Below are 20,743 nucleotides of genomic sequence, written 5' to 3' on the forward strand. Positions count from 1 at the left end.
AAATTCCAAATCCTGATCCACCAAACGATAAATCATACCCGGAATATCCAATGAATGAAGAGAAAAGGATTCAATCGAAAACAAAAATGAACAAATTAGGAAATGAAAGAATGTGTGAGACTAATAAAAGAACAAACTAAAAACTTGTAAGGTTCGAGTAGAAAAGCTAAACAATCAGCAGCTTGGAATCATCACCTCTCTTTACTTTGGATCAAAATGATATAGTAATAAAATACAATACATTATGAAATAATGTGTGCAATTGTTAGAATTGATTTTGAAACGTTCAGGTGTAAAAAGCATTCTAATATGTAATAGCTCGCACTACATGATTTTTATATTTTGGGTTCTGAGCCATTTTTAGTTCCGTATCATTCAACTATTTTAATTTAATCTTACAAAGATGTTGGCTATAATGTCATTGAGTAAAACGATTGAATTCCCAAACGAGGAAAACTAAAGCTAATACAAGCTTCAATGGTAGGTACAAAGCAATTCTTTATTACTTCATGATAAAATATACAAGTGAAAAACTTACAAACATTTGATGATATATCCAAATCAAAGCCTCTGACATGCTACTCTACATTTGAGGGGTTGTAATACAAAATATCAAACTAACAAGGAAGTGGAGGTAATTTCTAAAAGTAGAGAGGTCTACTTTACTTCTTGGATCTACGAACTACGTGAAAGGCTTATAGCGATTAGGCGAAGTGATTACTAGGGACAGTACCAAAAAGCACCTTGTAGGCATTGGTGAAGAAAGTATCCTCCGAACCTACTAACCGTGAGTACTTGGGAGGTGAATTCATCCAGGTGAAAAATGAGGTGTATCTAGTTACGTTCAGTATGAAGGGGGTTCATGCAAGTAACCTGAAAAATAAAGCCTCCAAATAGAAAGATTTATGCCTACCAGATTTTAAATTCTGACCGAAGAATAGTTCAGTAAATGGTATAGGTCACTATTTCATAATAATGGGGCCGATACAGGACTGGAAAAAATGGCTTAGTTCACGCTGAACCTCTGCTGAGCTATGTTCACTCCGAACAAGATCTATCATTAATGGGAACAACTGAGAAATGTACTTCCTAAAAGAATCTGTTTGCCAACTGCAGAGAATTCGTAGTACTGACAGAACCAAAGGAGTCCTTGCTACCAGTTCTTCCTTCTTAGATGAACCCAAGGGAAGATTCCACTGGTATATTGCCTTGTCATCTGGTTTCCTCTTGATGGAGTTCAACCCAGCACAGTCCAAGTATATGCGTAGAATTTCTTCACATACACCCACAAATTCTGGTTCTATACTCTTATCTTCGACAAATGACGAATTGTTCACAAGCAGCCCATGCAAGAAATTGAGGTAATTCTGATAGGACTCATTTTCAAAAAATACCAGCGGAGGTTCTGGCACCTCAAGGATAGAACACGCTTTTTGCAGCTTCACTTGTACAACTTTCTCAGATTTCAATTGCTGCGCATGAGATGTGACAGCTGAATAGATTCCAAGGAGGACATTGACAGTATCAGCTGATACTAATTGCCGACACATCTTGTAGAGATCAGACGACACCTGTACATTGAAAAAGAGCAGCATAATGAATGTAAAGCAAGGTGAGTCGTGTTGTGCTCTAATTTGATGCCAACAGTGCATTTAACATAACTCTTCTGTAAACAGTTCATCCTCTTTAATTTGTAGACTACTCTATTATTCATGAATTTAAAGGAAGTACCAGAACACTGGAAACTCTTAAAATAACTGTCCAGACAGTTCATAGATAAAGAAAGGAAGCTAAGAAATAGCCAAAGCTAATGCATGAACTATGTTTATTCCAATTTTATAACTTTCAATCATTTCACGCCTACTGGCCGGTGATGTAGAGGGAAAGGATTGTGGTGTTCTGTTGGTACAGATGTCATATGAGATGTGAAAGCGATTTCCGACTTAAAGACTACTAGTTGAAGTAGCGCCGACTGGCCTTGCTCCCTCCTAACATCTATTGGGAGGGAACCTCCTTTCAGAGTGTGATTCATCATTTCCAATGCGGTTAACTGCTAAGGGTCAATGTCCATTTATTTACTTGGTATTTAAGCCAGACCCGTCGATTGTGACTTAACCCAGAACTAGACTGTCTTTTAGACGTGATCTTTTCATCTTTCATATTTAATAAGCATTAAGACCGAGTTTCCATTCTGCCTGCTTTTGCTACATTAGCCGAGAGTTTCCAAAGAGACAAGGACACAGTGTCCGACACACTACTTAGAAAATGCAGTGAGCAGCAGATAAGATATATCACCGCACAAAGAAACACATCCGAAACACGTCTGCGTGCATCCATTCTGTTTTTATTCCCTTCAAAGGATCAACATATATCTTTTCTATAAATAATATTCTATCCATCATAATTAACCAGGGAAACAACACAAAATAGGGTGACAAACACTATACACAATGGTAGGGATGAAGAACCTGTATGATGCGCAACTGAGCTGCTATATGATCCTTCATCCTTGAAACAACATATCCCGCAGTATGCAGGTTGTCATCCTCCGATTCATCATTTACCAATCCAGCCCCAGAAGATGTTTCCATATCATTTTCAGACTGACTTGTAGATATCTCAATGTTGTCCATTGTTCTCAAAAGCTTCAGAAAATTGGGTAGAGTGGAAGATGAAGCTTCTTTCAGAGCTAGAAAGATAACCTTCCAATCCTCTTCAAAGAATTTGCCTCTCAAATCACCTGCCAACCGCATTACAGAAGCTACCCCAGTGGCTGCAGGATCCTTGCCAGAACCTTTTATAAATCCAACCATTATAGAGACGACACTAGGAAATTCTGACCTCACAATATCAAAGAAATTAACAAATAAATCCACCAAACATTGAGCTGCCACCACAGAAGTTTCAGAGTCCCATAAGCATCCATCTGGTGGTATATATCCAGATGTGAATGAAGACTGGTCATACTTCACTTGAGCGTCTGTGCTATCATTTACTGGACTGAATATTGGGTAGATTACAGACTTGAAGACATTAATCCAGAAAAGGCGTGGGAAGAGATGACCGTGGTCCTTCAAGATGTTGAACAGAACTTCCAACGCGCTCTTCCTAATAGCTGATCGAGGATCTGAAGTCAGTCTTGATAACCCTGTAACAGAATTAACAATGAGTCAAAAAGATTAAGTTTTGAACCCTCCAGTAGTTATACGCTGGGATAATTACTATAACAGAAAGCTGCCGCTTCTGAAATTACCATTGGAAGGTTATTATAACTAGACGTTCATATAACTTAAAGTTTGCATGTGCGCACAATTTAGATTCGGAAATTCATTTCAAATTCAGAAAATCCTCACAATCAAATTTTCTCGGGTCCTCCCGTCTTATAGATGTGGATTACGCAAAAAGGAGGGGGAATAATTTGATGTAGAAAATTGGTCATTCCACAATAGTGTAAGGACACCCTGCTGCATTAGCCAATTGTTACTGCATGATACAACTAGGCGGGTTCACTGATAAGACCATGTTTCCAGAAAGGTGGAAGTATGGAAAAAGAAGAGCAACAACATACCCATAAGCAGAGGCTCCCAGAAAGACATATAGTCATCCTTATCTGTGAAGATTAGCCCATCTGAAGCTTCTTTATCGGCCACTGGAATAGATGAATCATTATTTTTGTTTTTCTCGTTGCTGACAAGGCCCCCTTCTGCAAGTTTGACAGCGCAGAAACGAAGAAAAGCAATGGCGTTGAGACTAACATCACTGTTGAATCTGCTGTTTGTGAAGGTGATCAGGCATCTAACACAATCCGTAAAAGTTAATGTTTCAGTCTCAGTGATGTAACGAAAATATTCCCGTACGATCTTTTCCATGGTTTCAAAGGCCAGCAACACAATATTCTTCCTTTCATCTGCAGCAGCAGCTGTAAAAACCTGCAAAGGTGCGTATAAAGGCCTATCACATCCCAGGTTCCGTTTCAGCACCACTTTTTGAAGAGTACTAAGCAAAAGACAACAACTATTGTACAGAAAATCTTACTCCCTTTGTCCCATTTTATGTGGCACGCTTTCCTTTTTAGTCTATCCCAAAAAGAATGTCACCTTCCATAATTGGAAATAATTTAACTTTAAAATTCCTGCTGTTACCCTTAATGAAATGATTTATAGCGCCACAAATGGTCACGGAGTGTTCTACACACAAACTTCAAAAGTACGCCTTTCTTATACTTTGGACCAAGTCAAACAGTTCCACAGTAATAACTAAGCGCATTAAAAAGGATATATCAGTTAGAAAGACAAATTGATTCCTGGAAAGGAAAGCTCACAACATAAAAGGGACAGAATACAAAATCCTAATATGCAAGAGAACAAACTTTATGTAGATACTGAAAGACACTAACAAACATTTATGTACTATAAAAAGAAAAAAAAAAGTATAAGAGTTGAAGTAAAGATGTAATGATTACCATAAAAACACTCTTCCACCCGGATTTTACATTATTGACACGACTCAGAACCATTTGAGAAATACATCGAACTATCAACTCCCTGATTTCAGCAGAATTACTTTTCTGCATAACAATAACAAATGGTCTCAAAAACTCATTCTGAAAGTTGTAGTTTGCCAGTTCCTCTCGTTCTAAAAACTTCATAGCAAGTTGTCGCAACGAGTCCATAACAAAAATTGCAACTGAAAGATTTTCTGACAAACCAACAGCCACAAAGAACTCTGAAAGAACACTCCATATGTGAGACCACACTAATCTGATACGGTTCATGTTATAGTGCCTGCAAAATCAAGATCATACTTTCATCATGTTCACTTCTAAAAATATCAGTCTGACGAGGTATAATTTGATGAGTTCAAGGACAGAATCTTACGCAACTTCAACAATTTTTGTAAGGCTGAATACACGGGGATCTGTTGGAGACTGTAGTTCTGACATCGAAACTTTGCAAAGGGCCTTGACAAAAGCTACTATTGCTTCACTGTTCAGTCTTTGGCTATGAGCAAATATGTGATTTAGTTCAAAGTTACCAATCTGATCAAGTAAGTTCAAGTTTGAAATGAAATTATTTATCTGTTCTGGAGTCACCAATCCTGGAGAGTTAGCTCCAACGGTTGCGCTATCATATGAACCCCCTCTAACAACAGCAGCAACGGTTGGATTCTGGAGCGTCCCTTTTTTCTTCAGTGATGGAAATCCAGCTGACTTCAATGTCTTCTCCTCAGATTCAGAGCTCAAGGTAGTAAAAAAGGAGGAATCAGAAGGAGCGCCCTCTCCCAGCAACTGCAGATGCTCAAATCGAGATAGACACGTCAATATATGCTCCCATGCTTCATGAAGATGATTCCCATCTTCAATGGCAATCGACATTATTGTCTGCATGCAAATTAAAAGGATGTTATTCTGCATGGGTTTCAGATTAGTAGAAGAGCTTTTGATTGAGTTGACAATGACTTGTATAATCGAGGAAGAGTCTCTTGTTTTGAGTTTCTTTCTAGTGCATCAAAGAGGTTCTTGTTTGTAAAGAAAATGGTTGGTAATTTGTATGCTCTATACCTTTTGTGTATGTTTGTTTACATACGGAAGTTTTTCCCACATCAATAAAATTATTTTACTTTATTAACAAAAGGTAACTGGCGTGCATGTATTTTCATGAAGATTCTTCATCTGCCGCAAGTTATCACTGTCTGGGCATAAGATGGTAAACTGATGTGACAGAAATCAAGGAATGGAAATTACTTTCATTGTATCAACATTTTTTTGTTTCATATCAGCAACACAGTGAAGATTAGTGAACTTTGCCATAGAGGTGACAAAAGCATCTCTCTGTGTCTGCATACCCATCACAGCTGTAATGTGCACAGCATGCCTGAACCCTAGCAAGCACTGGGAAGTGGAATTCTTATCATCACTCTGGTCTAGCGTGACACTGAAAGCAGCAAGCATGGGACCCCAGCAGACTTCTACCATAAATCTCAATATAGCTGGATCTGCAATGACATAATAGATAGACCTGCAACAGGACAAGATATAAGTTATCTGTATTTATTCTCCTAAACAAGAAAATCCGTGATACCAAGACACATGAAGCGAGCTTGAGATCATGTATAACTACACCCTATCTATGGAGACCAGAAGGCACACAATCCTTTCAATAGTCCTTATATGAGAACTTTTCACAGGTTTACACAGTGCAGCAACTCATCGAAAGAAAAAACTAATTTGTCCGCAGATGACAAAGAAAGAATCAGAATCCTATATCTGACAATCAGAACATATGAAAATTAGATTCATAATGTGGAATTGAATCATACTCAGATTTTCCAGATTTTGCTTTAAACTGCTCTTGAATATGCCTCACGAGAACTCCATTTGCACCAAGTGGTTTTTCCTCTCTCTGCTTCCATACTAGATTCAGTATACCATCCAAGCCCAGCAGCTTATTAAGACTGTTCCCCTGCTTGTTTTGCGGCACGGAAGAATCTGCTTTCATCTTTATCTCATTTTTGACAATTTGGTCATAAAGTGCTCCCAAATAATCTTCAGGTAAATCCTTTCCGTCATCAATCCCTCGATTGTTCCGGATAAAATCAGCTTTTGTCATCTAAACAAAGAAATACAATAGTTAAAAGTCAATTTAAAACCAAATACCAACCCTACAATTTTATAAGTATCATCTACATGCGTAACAAAGTTAAGATGACCAAGTGCATAGACTAAATATACTAAGACGGCCAAAAAATTGCACTCCCCAGTCAGTAACTGCTCTACTTTATGCTTTTGAAGTATCAAATACTGGAAAATGAAGATAACATCCATCCCATAAATAGTTGGCAGCAATATCGGTAACTCATATCAGTGACTTGTCCCCTATTATTTCATGCAAACCTCAAGAGTGCAGGTGAATTTCCTCATACTGATTATTAGGTAACAAAATGATGTTTACATTCAATGAAAAGCTCTATCTCGTTTGACATGCCTTTAATTTTATTTTTTTTGGCTAAATCACAAAATTCCTATATTCATATTCACAAAAGGACTCCTGTTACATGTAAAATTCCTACTTATAGGGGGTGTTTGGATTGGCTTTTTAAAGTAGCTTATAAACTATAAGCTAAAAGCCATAAGTTAGGAATACCCAACTTTTGGCTTTTTAGCTTATTTTTTCACCTCTTTAGCCTAAAAGTGCTTAAAAGCACTTTTTGTCTTTCCTTTAACACCTCCAAAAATGAGGGTGTCGCCTAGTGGTTCAATGAAGTTGGGTTGAGCACCCTGAGGTCTCAGGTTCAATTCCCAACAGAGACAAACATCAAGTGATTTCTTCCCATTTATTCTAGCCTTGGTGGACAGAGTTACCTCGCACATGTTGTTGGTGGGAGATACAAGTCTGCAGTGGAAATAGTCGAGGTGTGCGCAAGCTGGCTTGGACACCACGGTTATGAAAAAAAACACCTCCAAAAATGTAGCAAATTCATCAAAATATAGATTTAAATGATTTCAAATTCTTATACTAATTCACATTGACCCAATTTAACTCTTTAAACTTATTTTAGCTAAGCATAAGTATCATCGAAAGTCCTATGTCATCTTTCATTCTTCCTTATACTACGAATTTTTTTTATAATATGGGGCGGAATGTTGGCCACTAACTCCCACATTTAAAAGATGAAGATGATGAAGATGAGGATGTTGCAATGGATGTGTGGATTTACTTGGATGGATAGGATAAAAAAAAAGGTTATACGTGACACAATGGGAGTGACTTCGGTAGAAGACCAGATGCATGAATCAAGATTGAGATGGTTCGGACATGCGATGAGGAAGGGTACAAATACCCCAGTGCAGAGGTGCAAGAGGTTGGCTATGAATAGATTCAATCGAGGTAGAGGTATACAAAAGAAATATTGGAGTGAGGTGCTTCGACATGATATGGAGCAGTTACAGCTTACGAAAAACATAACTCTAGATAGGGATAGGAAGGTGTGGAGGACACATATTAGGGTAAGAGGTTGGTAGGATGGGAGCTAGTAGTTGTAGCGTTTCACCGGTAGTATCTTTGTTCTTGGAGTTTTTGGGTGTTGTTTGTGGTTTTGAGTAGATTTCGGTTGTAATATTTGGTGATTATCTTGCTTCTGCTACTGTCGGTTATTTTGTTACTACCTTGTGTTTCTTGTTCTTATATTATGTCTTTTCCTACGTTGTTTGGTCTTAAGCCGGGCCCTGTCGAAAACAACCTCTCTACCATGAATTGTGTACGTTCTACCCTCCTCAAACCCCACTATGTGGGAATATACCGGGTATGTTGTTGTTGTTGTAATTACTTCTATTTAATAATGTGAAAATCTCCCATATACCAGCAGTATTCCAAAAAAGTAAAGAATTTGTACATGATGCCCTACAAACGACACCCAATTCTCTATATACAGTGAAACCTCATAGGTGCACCAAAAAGAAAGTAGGAATGAGAGGCCATTACTCAAATGTACAGTCATTTTCTATCTCATCCAAGGCTCTCGTACTTCTTTCAGTACAGAACATTGTGCTAGTAGGGAAACATCCCCAACTCTTCAGCTTCTCTTCCTTCTTTTGAATTTCCAACAAGAGAGTGCCTCCTTCACTGTGTCCAACATTGCTCATTGCATCCCAACCATCATAAAATCGCACGCAAAGGAGTTGTCAACGGAGAATGTCGGAGTGATAGTACACATATTCATCTGAACATTTGCACATGAAGCACAAGTTGACATATGCAATTCGTCTTTTCTCAAAATCTCAGCTGTCAATATAGCTCCCCTAGTTGCCAACCAATCTTTTACTATGATTTTTTTTTTAAATCAGTAACTTTATATCAGGGGTCAAAACAGTACTTAGGTAGTACAGAGACCATATTTACAAGAGCACTCTACTATCTACTATCTCTATCTATAATGAATCTAATACATCAATTATAATCACGTGTCATTAGCGTAAATCTGGTTACAACAAAACAAAGCAGTAAGATGAAATTCAATGGGGGTGTGCCCTGTAGGGAAATAGGAAATAGAGAGGGCAGTTATAGGTTCTTATGAAGACTTATTTAAAGAGAAATCAGTGTGAAGCCTACCATGGGGGTTTTAGGGTTTAGTCATATCAGAAGGGAGGAGGGTGAGTGGCTGGAGAGGGCAATCGAGGAGAAGGAAGTGAAAAGAACGGCGAAGTGTTGTGCAGGTGACAAAGCTCCAGGTCCAAATGGTTTCCTATTTGTTCCTTTTTTTCAGCATTGCTGGAATATCGTCAAAACTGATGGATAGATGTTATTGTCAAGTTCCGAGATAGTGGTGAATTTGAAAGAAGTTTGAATGCCTTGTTCGTTGTCATTATTCTTAACGGGAGGGAGCTACGAGCATGACAGATTATAAACCTATTATTCTAGTGGGGAGCATTTACAAAATTCTTTCTAAGGTGCTTGGTGCTTTCTATCAGACTAAAAAAGGTGTTATATGAGACTTTCCACTTCACAGAATGCATTTGTGGAGGGTAGAAAGATTCTAGATACAGCATCAGTGGCAAACTTAACCTTGAGAAGGCATACAATCATGTGAATTGAAAATTTTTAGATTTCATTATACTTCAAATGGCATTTGGTAGAAGTGGAAGAAATAGGTGTACTTTTGCATTTCTTCGGTGAGATTTTCAGTGTTGTTGAATGGTAATCCATGCGGATTTTTTGGAAGCTCGAGGGATTTGAGACGAGGGATCATGAATCATCGACGTTGTTCATTTTGGTTATGGAAGCTTTGAGCAGGATGATGGATAAAACTGTTTCGGGGGGCTATTGAAGGGTTTCAATGGGAGTTAAAGATTTGAAAATCTTTAATACAGCTTTATTGGACAAATAGATGTGGAGGTACAAGCTTTATGGAGGGGGTGATAGGCGATAAATATGGGATTAGAATACGGGATGGAGAACTAGAGATGTTGTTTTGCCTTTCGAGTGCGGCCTTCGGAGAAATATCATGAAGGGATAGGATTCTTTCATGAAGAATATCTCTTTCAAGGTTGGTAATGGGAGCAGAGTATTTTATGGGGGCCATAACTGGTGTGGGGATATACTTTTGAAACATGAATTCCAGAGTTTGTACAGAATATCTTGCCAAAGAGACTTGACTATTCAACAAATTAAGAGGTCACAAGGTAGAGAGACTTTTTGGGATTTGAGATTTAGAAGAAATTTTCAAGACTGGGAAGTGAGTAAGTTTCAAAGATTGATAAACCTTCTTCACAAGCAAAGCAAGTCATTTTGACGAATAATTCCGATGGGTGGCGGTGGGCTCTTTATTAGTAATGGAGTGTTCTCAGTGAAGTGAAGTCTTTTTATGAGAAACTTTTGGTTAGGAAGGAGGTTGAGTTTCCATGTAATGCAATATGGGTTCAAAAAGTGCCCAAGAAGGTGTGTTTTTTCACTTGGCTAGCCACTAGAGGGGTGATTTTGACAGCCGAAAATCTTAGAAAGTGGAAGGTTGTCTGCATTAGTTGGTGCAACATGTCCAAGGAGACAGGCGAGGATGTGGATCACCTCCTTCTACATCGCAGGCTTACCATCTGATTATGATAGGACATGTTTAGATGGTTTCACACTCCTAGGATAATGCCAAAAACTGTGAAAGATCTAATGCCGAGTTGGAAGAGCAGGAGAAGGCGAAGAAGGCGAAGAAGACGAAAGGCTTGGAACATGGCTCCGATAGCGATAATATGCAGTTTGGAGAGAGAAATTAAATAGCTTATGAAGGTGTAGAGTCGAGTTTCTTGCGATTGAAGAGTCGTCTCTGCTTTCTTATTTTCTTTTGGTGTAAACAGAAAGTTCCTTGCTTTAGAGGATTGGGCGGATTTTTTTTTAACTTCATATTTTGTAGAGTTTTGATCTTTTGGTATTCTATGTGGACAACCAATTTGGTCGTGTTTATGAATGAAAATACTTTTACTTGATCAAAAAAATATGAAATTCAACTTGATCTTCTGCACGTCATTGTCTATACCCTCAAAGCATCTTGAATTTCTCTCCTTCCATATCATCCACCATATGCATGTTGGGACAATTCTCCATCTACTCCAATCATTTGCATGTGATCCTGTTTCCTCCCAGCTGCTTAGAGCTTCTGAAACCTTACCAAGCAGTGTCCAAGCTAAGCCTTTAAGATTTAAGATAATTTTCCACAGATGAGCTGTGTATTTACTATTTACAATGCAGAAATAGATGGTGACTGTCTCAGCTGTTTCTTTACATAGAAAACATCACACAATATCATGCCTCTACTCATCAAATTATCCACTGTTAAAGCTGCCTCCTTTGCTAGTAGTCATACAAAGCATGAGACTTTATGTGGGATTTTGATTCTCCATATCTGTTTCCATGGCCAGTTGGCTACCTGCTGATCGAACTGATTCATAAGCATGTATGCTTCATTGACCTTAAAGATGCCTTTGGTGTTGCCCTGCCACCATAAGATATCTTCACCAGTTTGTATTGCAGAGAATTGCTCGAGTTTGCTGAAGAAATTTGCCATTCTTTGAACCTCCCAATCATTGAAGTGCCTTCTAAAATTTAAGCTCCAGGCTTGAGATGTCCACATTTCAGCTATAGTCTTGAGTTGATGATGGACTAAGTTGAAAATATCCGGGGAAGCAATTTCGAGAGCTCCAACATCATGCCAATTATCCTTCCAGAAGCTGGTTTTGTTCCTATCAAGCACTTTGATCTCTGATCGACTTTTCAGCTCACTCCACAAGGCTCTAATAGACCTCCATAGGCTCACCCATATGGTGGTGTGATCTCCTTAGTCATCCATCTGTCCTCTTGATCATATTTGGTTTTAATGACCTTCCACCACAGTTGGTGGTGCTCTCTGGTAAACTTCCATAGCCACTTCATTCTAAGTAGCCTTTCCTCTCTCTATCCCCATGCCACAAAAAGTTTCTCCTAATGTTATCCAATCTTTTGATAAACCCTGCTGGAATAGGGAATAAGGACATCATGTATGTTAGAAGTGCATCAAGGACTGAATTGATCAGAGTTAGTTTACCTCCCAATGACAAGTATTGAGTTTTCCATCTTGCCAATTTCTTTTCACATTTTTCAATTACAGTATCCCAAATTTCCGCTGACTTTGATTTGGCCCCCAATGGCAATCCCAAACAGATAGTTGGCAGATTACCAACCTCACCTCCCAAAATAGCAGCCAACAGATTCATTAATGGGGTACAGGAAACTTTTCTCCAGATTATGTGTAATCATGAAATCCCTTCAAAGATCACTAGATTACACTAATATCTCGGTTTATATCAGCATCACAGAATATGAGAGAGTCGTCAACATATTGTGGATGAGTAACCTCTAGACTGTCATTCCCATCCCTAGCTACTTCAAAGCCTTTCTTTTGTCCATTCATTCAAGTTGGCTGTTTTAATCATATTATTGAGTCCTTCCATGGCAATAATAAATAGAAAGGGAGACCGTGGGTCTCCTTGCCTGAGACCCCTCTGAGCCTTGAAGAAGCCTCTTTATACCTAAGTTGCTCGGACTTGGGTGCAGGTATCCGAGACGGATGCAGATCCGAGAGTCGGATTCGTCAAAATATAAATTTTAAGATCCGGAGGTGCGAATCCGAGCATGGATACGGGTGCGGGGATTTGGCTAAAAAAAAATCAAATATTATAAATGTAGAGTTATAAAGATATTCTAAAAATACTTTTCTTTTAGTTACTTTGTCTTTAATTTTACATTTCAATTAGGTACATAACTGCTTATATATATATATTTAATTATTTTTATTTAAAAAAATAACTAGGGTCAAATAAATCAGTATATCACTGAACCGACCTATATAATTAGGTATATTTGATATTTTTTATTAAAAAATAAAAATAAATCACAATTAAATAAAATCGGATTGACCCAATGAACCGACATTTATTTTTAATTAAATATGCCTCGTCGCCGTTGGTCAACTTCTACTTTTTTCGTCGCCGTTGCCGTCGCACATCGACATCGTCTACTATTTTTCATCGTCATCTACTGGTTTTCATCGCTCGTCGTCGTCACATATCGACAACACCGTCTCTGTTTGTCAACTTTACGGTCGCTGATGAAGTCGTCGATCGGAATTTTTTCAGGTAAGTCGCCGGTCTATTATCAATGTTTTCCCTCTTCTTGAATTTGGTCAACGTATCCAAAATTGTTTGACCAAATCGGAGACGGCGGAAGCACCGGCACCCGCGTCCGTCTCATGTCGAGACGGTTTCGGCGGCAAAACTGCCGAGTCCGAGCAACATAGGTTTATACTATGAATTTATAAGTACAAAATAACTAACCAGATTATTTTGAGTTTTTATTTCATTTTCTCTATTATCTTTTACAACAACAACATACCCAGTGTATTCCCACAAAGTGGGGTTCTCCACTATCGTTTATTCATTAGTATTCTTATTATATACTTTGATGATCCTGAGAAATACTAGAGCCCTCAGAACACAGGCGACACTCGGATTTGAACAGGGAAAAAGGATTTGCAGTCCTCCCTTTCTTCTGTATGAATCGATATTATTCCATTCCAAATCCTTCCCGATATGGAAGGGCAGAGGCCTTTGGTGTCCCCTCCACCCCACTCCATGTACGAATAAAGTGCGAAAGGGTGAGTAGTAGAAAGTCATATAGAATCAATGGATTCATGATAAAGTAAAATCCCCGGAAGCTGTCGAATTCTACTTTAAGTGAATCTTCCTTAATTTCCTACATATTAAAAGCAAAAATAGTAGAAAAGGAATGAGTTCTGGAATTAGAACTGGGCAAGACTCTTTCTCACTTAAGATCTTCCAGTTTTGTGCCCTCATTTTATTACCTTCTTCACTTCCTATTTTCTCTAACTCATTTCTTTCCTATTGAAAATTCATATCACTCCTCAAACACTTGCTCTCCTTTTTCCTCTCTTGAATTGTTGAGCCACTCTCCTTTATTTTGTTATATGTGTTAGTGTCTCTTAATCCTTTATTCCTTTCTTTCTGCTATGTAAATCGAACTTTGTTTTGGTTATAAGGGATTTGCAAATGTGTAAGTCCATTTTTCTCGATAAGATAAATAGTATTATTAAAGATAGGGCCAAGGTGTTCATCCATTATTTTGCTCCATAGGCAAGACTTTCCAAGGATTTCCTTTGTGTTCCGGGGAGGATTTCTAGCATCAACCCTCAGTCTAAGCCTTCACAACCATTTTTTTTAAAACAATATTGGTGTTTGGGTCATCTTGAGTGCACCTCGACTAATTCACGGATACCTGCTACTTGCCACCAACAATAGATACTAGGTAAAACTATCCATCAAGGCTATGATAAATGGTAAGAAATCACCAAGGGTTTTTGTCTTTGTTGGAATTTGAACCTGAGACCTCATGATTTTCACCCAAATCATTGACCACAAAGGCCTTCACAACCCCTTTGTTTTTCATATTTTTAATTCTGTTAGTACATTATTTTATGTAATTTTCATGAATTTTTGTAACTATACATACATGCAAACTTCGATGTACAAATGATTTTGACATAGATTAATACTTGTACATATGGTAATTCATGCTTTCTAGTTTTTTGTACAACAGACTCATGCAAATCGTGATGTGTGGTTAATTTTCCTGGAAGCAACTAAGTACTAAATAAAACAGTTCGACATGGAAACAAGTCTATAAACGTAGCGGGGCTAACAAAGGTTGGAAATGTTTTTTGCCAGGATCAGTTCTGCCACACGAACGACTATTTTGCTCTCATTTTCACCATCTTCTAAATTCTTTTTCTAGTTTTGAGTTACTTCATTTATCATTCAATTAATTCCCATGGCATACTTGAATGTCATTTAGAAATGTCGTGGAAGTTAGTACATTGTATATGAGGTACGAAAACTGGAAGGAGCACAACCTCTAGAACTATGTTTTTTCTTCAAACAGGTTCTTGGTCTTAGTAGTCATCTTGCAAAGGTTGGAGTCTACCATCTCAGCTCGTCGTTGTTGAATAGATCTATAGAAATTGAAAATATTATGTCTGCCCCTAGATAGGAAGATATGGAGGAAAAATATTAAGGTAGAGGGCTAAGGTGTGTGGTCAAGTCGTGGTCTGTAGCTAGGAGGGTTTGGTATAGCTTCGGTGGTAGTTCAAGGGTGGGGATGGGGGTTCCTTGGTTTGTTTATGTACTTTACGTTTGTGGCTGCCGTATCTCTGTTAGTTTATCTTGTTGCTCACTTTCGACGTTTTTGTCTACGGTCCTTTGTCTTGAGCCGGGGGTCTGTCGGAAACAGTCTCTCTACTTCTTCAGAGGTAGTGGTATGGACTGCGTACATTTTACTCCCCAAACCCCACTATGTGGGAATATACTGGGTTTGTTGTTGTTGTTGTTGATCCTGAGAAAAGCTCGCAAGGAGGGAAATTGACTTGAAGGTCCGTGGTTAGCTGTAAAGATATTACTCCCTCCGTCCCAAATTATGTGTCGCCATTTCCTTTTTGGTCTGTCCCAAAAAGAATGTCGCCTTTCCTTATTTGGTAAGTTTTTAAAGACAATTACAACTTTACCCTTAGTGGTCCCACTTGATTTTAAATACTATTACTCCTTTTTTATTTGTTTTTTCAATTAAAAGTGGTCCCACTTGATTTTAAATACTATTACTCCTTTTTTTAAGAAGGGTAATTTTGTAACTTTAATAAAGTCAACACTTATTTCTTAAATATCGTGTCCGGTCAAATGGCGACACATAATTTGGAACGGAGGGAGTATTAGATATATAATCGGTTGCCTTGCATATTATGGACTATTTAATCCAAGTGCTAGAATGGCAGATTTGCATAGTCTATTGATATGTAAGGGGACAGCCGTAAACTCTCAAGCACATTATGTCCTTGTTTTATATAATGTGGACTTTTGAGCTCTTCTCATAGCCACAACTCAAGACACTATCATCCTTTTTTCCCATATGTCCACTAATAATTATTGGAGAAGCTTATATACTGGACAAGTTCTTCTTTCTCATTGTCCTCTCTAGAAGACCTGGACAATTTCATTACCAGTCTATCAAATAAGAAGATATGCTCAAGGACTCTGTTTTGGGAACAACTACCCTACTATTATTTTTTAAAAATTAAGTAAAGCTTTCATCGATACAAGAACTACTCTACTAATTATATCTTTACTTTAGTTCCAACTCCCACATAACATGTTTAGGATAACAAGATTCAAAGAGCAGCTTGGCACAATATAAGAATCCTTAATTTAAAACCACAAGATTGAAAAGTATTTCTTACTTTCTTAAATTCCGTGCCTAGTCAAACTAAGATACATAAATTGAAACAGGGGGAGCACATTATTTGGTTGAGACATCTGTCTCTATCATAAATAATACCTGCATAAGTTTTGTTAGAATCTGTGTGTTATAGTTAAACTATTTTGTTTAAAAAGTAAAAGACATTATTAATTATACACGTACTAATATGTAACATATCAAACTGAACATCTAACAAGAAACAATCCTATATTACTGTTCCTGCATTATGATCCATTCATTAATAATCTTTGCATAACCTGTTTCTAAACAAAAACACCTGTAAGGGTAAGAAATGAACGGAAGTAGCAAAATTTAAGAATACATGCAGTGAATCATACAACTACGAGAAAAACACTTTAGAGAGATGTCCGGGTACCTTATCTTTCACCATGCTATTATGTGCATCTGTATTGAGCATTATCACAGAGTAAGCAAGCACGTAAGCTGTATCTGCACTGGTAAAAGAGTTGGGATTGCATTTACAATAGCGCTCCGCAAACTTCTCCATTATACGGTCAATCTTCTGAGCTTCACCAGGTAATCTGAACCCTCGGAGGAAATATCTGATTGATTCACCAAAGTCCATACCTTCAAAATTAAAAGAATCGACATATGCATGCATAACTTTCAGAGGGAACTCCTCCCTTTCACCCAAATAATCACCAATGATGGTTGGATTCAACCCGGTTGTATTTTTCAGAAAAGAGGCTACATCTTCTGGGGAATTGCCAATCTTTTTGGTGCTCATTAAGAAATCAATCCCCTTTGAAGGCTTTCTGTTGAACAAGGAAACACCTTTCTGCATTTGATCCATTTAGAGTTGTCAGTACTTAACCGCACATCAAGTAACATGAAGTGAATGAAAGCAGTAAATGAAGACAAGTGAATGTGATAACACAAGATGATAAACCTGTATTTCTAATTTATGAGCACGGCGTTGCTCCAAGGCAGCAGCACCAGAAAATTCAGAATTTGCTTCCGGATGCAACTCATAGTCTATATTACCTTCCTCACCGACACTGATAGCAGCTTCTGACACTTCATGATCAGATACCTTATCTAGATTGGAATCCCCTACCTTCAGTTGCTGGTCCATCCACATCCCCACTGACTTTATAATTGTGACCAAGCATTTCACAGATTCAGAACGAAACGTAATGTCTTGGACTGGGGACAGCGTAGTAGTGGAACCAGGAGGCGGACCAAGTGCTGTTTTAAGAAGACCATTAACAGTCCTGCAAATATCTGATGGAATTAAAGCTGTTTTAATTCAATTTAGATGATATCAACATGCAGATTTAGTGACAAGAATCATATATAACATATACAACAGCAAATAGCATGTGCATAGTTGCAAAAGAGAAAACTGAAGAAGTAATTGTCAAAAGAAAAAAAAAGAAAACGGAAGAAGTATGAGACTACGTAGCCAAGCAAGGATAAGGGGGCAGACTTCCAGTTTAATTCAAAGTCACTGTTTATAAAGTTGTGTTTGCAAGCTCTACGCATACCAACAATATTACACTAATTTGGTCAAAATTGCCAATAAGCTAAGGACAAAATCGTACTCTTGTTACTGGTTGAGTTCATATTCTTTATTGAACTATGGGAGGATAAGATAACAATGCATAGAATATTCCTTTAAAGTGGGACAATAACTACACTTTAACCATCAACACTATTTTCTATAATCGAGAAATCCCAGGGTCAGCAACACAAGGTCTGAAACTAGATGAATAATGGTCTGCCCTTCAACCTTTCTCCACATAACTACTAGACTTCTGTTTGCAGGAGAGTTCGACCTAAGGACATGCATGTGACCCACACATTGCACGTTGCAGCTTATCACTAGACCAAAGCCCTAGGTTTAGCAGAAAACTAATAATTACAAGCATGAATGACAAAATATATGTTTGGTACAAAATTAATAATTACAAGCATCGATGACAAATATATACAAGGAAGTTTTTAAAAATTACGATAAAGTGAAATATCAATTATTTAGTGTTGCCCCTTCAGGAGAGGCTCATTGGCAAGGAAAAGTATGCCTTAGAGCCTTGATGACGACACTAAAGTACACATCGAGCGAAGTAAAACTCTCAAAATTACATGCGTTTAACAACATTGGATAGACCGAGTCAGAAATTATTGAACACTTGGAGATCAGGTTGTATCTTAAGACTTGATCTTCTAGTACATACCTAACAACAAAGAGAAACGCTCTATTGTAACCTTTTTTAGGTAAAGGCTCCATTATATACTCCAACAAAAACATAATATGACCCGAGGACCATAGTCCGGCTTTATCTAGTGAATATCAAAATCAACTAAGAAGCTTGATAAATGAATGCGATGTCAGAATAGATGTCAATAACCAACTTATAAGCTTGAAAAAAAATGTGATAGTAGTTATGACTGATGAACTAAACTATTACTCAATATGATCTAAATAAACCATTAGTTGAAATACAGAATTGACAGTACATACCTTTCAAATATGTTAGGAGCATCGACATCACAATCATAGTTGACAAATACATCAATGATAATCTGAGGATCCTTAGATATCTCCTCCAGCAAACCCAAAACGGTCATCTTCTGCAAGAAACTAGGCTGAAGCACATTCTCCAGCACACGTAAGATGAGCATGGGAAAGAAGATTCCAATTTCTGATTTCAACCCAGATCTATATTTTGATAATAAGTTCTTGAATATTGAACAAAGAAGTTGAAAGATCGTCATCACAGACAGTGCACTGTTCTTCAACAACGACAAGCACAAAAATTGCTTGATAACATTAAGAAACCTGTACTTAAGAGACAAAGTTAAACCATGAATATACCAGATACATCAACATTTTCTTCTTTTTTTTTTGGAAGAAAAAAATACATTAATATATTTCAGAAAAAAAAGATATATTAACATATTATTATCTTCAGCTTTTTAGAACCCAGATAAGCCAAATGACTTCTATACAAAGATCAGCTTTGCCATACTGATAAAAAGACTGTCCTTTCTTTAACAATCAAGCTGAATGTTGTAGGACAATCAACAATCCGAAATAACATGGATGGATTTTAGCTTAAATAACTTTTCCAGCTACAGCAACTCAGTTACATCAGGATTTACTTTCATATTCTTGTTTTATTAGTACCAAAAGCTTCAGAGGAGACAATGAGCGTATGTGGCGAATCTAGAAGAAGATCAGACAAAGACTAGAAAATATTATGGTCCATATAAATCCTATATTGGCAAGCAGAAAGATGACTATTAACAAGTATACCACACCTTAAAGAGAGGAGCCATAGGTATATCTCACACTTACATTCTCGTTATAGATCTCATGAATGATAGTTATCATCAGTTCGATATTTATACTAAGATGAGGAGTGATATCAAGTACAAGGATCATTGTGTTAATGGTAGAGGTTGGTGTAGGAGTCCTAATAGGAATAACCCAAGGAGAGGAAGAATCCTAAATCAAGACATGGGCTGCTAGAAGATAACCCTGCTATGCCTAGTGTAAACAATGAAAGGATGGTAAACAAGACGCTCATGATTATGCTTTCTCTTGTGGCAACAAGACGCAAGGAAACAAAAGCTAAATAGCCTGTTTAAAAGAGCTTTTCATAGATAAGTTGAGGCATTCGGCCAAGCTTTAAGTTAAAAAAAAGTATTTCTGAGTAGCAGCACTAAGAAAATAGTTTTTCCTTAATAGTATACAAGCACAAATCGATGCTCTAATATAGCAAAAGTGTTTCAAATTGACTAGCTAAACACAAGTTGCAACTCTCCAAAAGCACATTTTTGAATAGCACTTCTAACAAGAAGCGCCTTTTTTACTATGATTGGTAACAAAAAGCATTTTTTAAAGTAACCAGATTGGGAAAACTCAGACAAACGGGCTATAAGACAACCAATTAAGAGGTGGAAAGATTGAAAGAGGAACTTATGCACTGATACGTTTCTAGAAATCTCCTTTGAAGTGCTCAACAAGGGGTTTCAACAACTCCTCAGTGGTCAATGATTTGGGTGAAAATCATGAGGTCTCAGGTTCAAATTCCAACAAAGACAAAAACCCTAGGTGATTTCTTACCATTTATCATAGCCTTGATGGATAGTTTTAACTAGTATCTATTGTTGGTGGCAAGTAGCAGGTATCCGTGAATTAGTCGAGGTGCACTCAAGATGACCCAAACACCACTATTATTTTTTAAAAAAATGGTTGTGAAGGCTTAGACTGGGGGTAGATGCTAGAAGTCCTCCCCGGAACACAAAGGAAATCCTTGGAAAGTCTTGCCTAAGGAGCAAAATAATGGATGTACACCTTGGCCCCATCTTTAATAATACTATTTATCTTATCGAGAAGAATGGACTTACACCTTTGCAAATCCCTTATAACCAAAACA

The 20,743-nt window shown here is 37.6% G+C and overlaps 1 protein-coding gene across 1 annotated transcript in view; it reads right to left on the bottom strand.

Annotated features, from left to right (window-relative positions):
* Nucleotides 1–869: 869 nt before the first annotated feature.
* LOC107840653 (brefeldin A-inhibited guanine nucleotide-exchange protein 1) overlaps nucleotides 870–20,743 on the bottom strand; it is a gene marked incomplete in the record, with an annotated part of 23,823 nt that continues 3,949 nt past the window's right edge. The window contains 10 exon segments of the mRNA XM_047395295.1: nucleotides 870–1,571; nucleotides 2,469–3,148; nucleotides 3,569–3,929; nucleotides 4,463–4,784; nucleotides 4,878–5,380; nucleotides 5,744–6,017; nucleotides 6,319–6,608; nucleotides 16,714–17,136; nucleotides 17,248–17,572; nucleotides 18,823–19,140. Coding sequence (XP_047251251.1) covers nucleotides 963–1,571; nucleotides 2,469–3,148; nucleotides 3,569–3,929; nucleotides 4,463–4,784; nucleotides 4,878–5,380; nucleotides 5,744–6,017; nucleotides 6,319–6,608; nucleotides 16,714–17,136; nucleotides 17,248–17,572; nucleotides 18,823–19,140 — 4,105 coding nt within the window.

The sequence above is a fragment of the Capsicum annuum genome, chromosome 8 (genome assembly GCF_002878395.1).
Source record: "Capsicum annuum cultivar UCD-10X-F1 chromosome 8, UCD10Xv1.1, whole genome shotgun sequence".
NCBI classification, from domain to species: domain Eukaryota; kingdom Viridiplantae; phylum Streptophyta; class Magnoliopsida; order Solanales; family Solanaceae; genus Capsicum; species Capsicum annuum.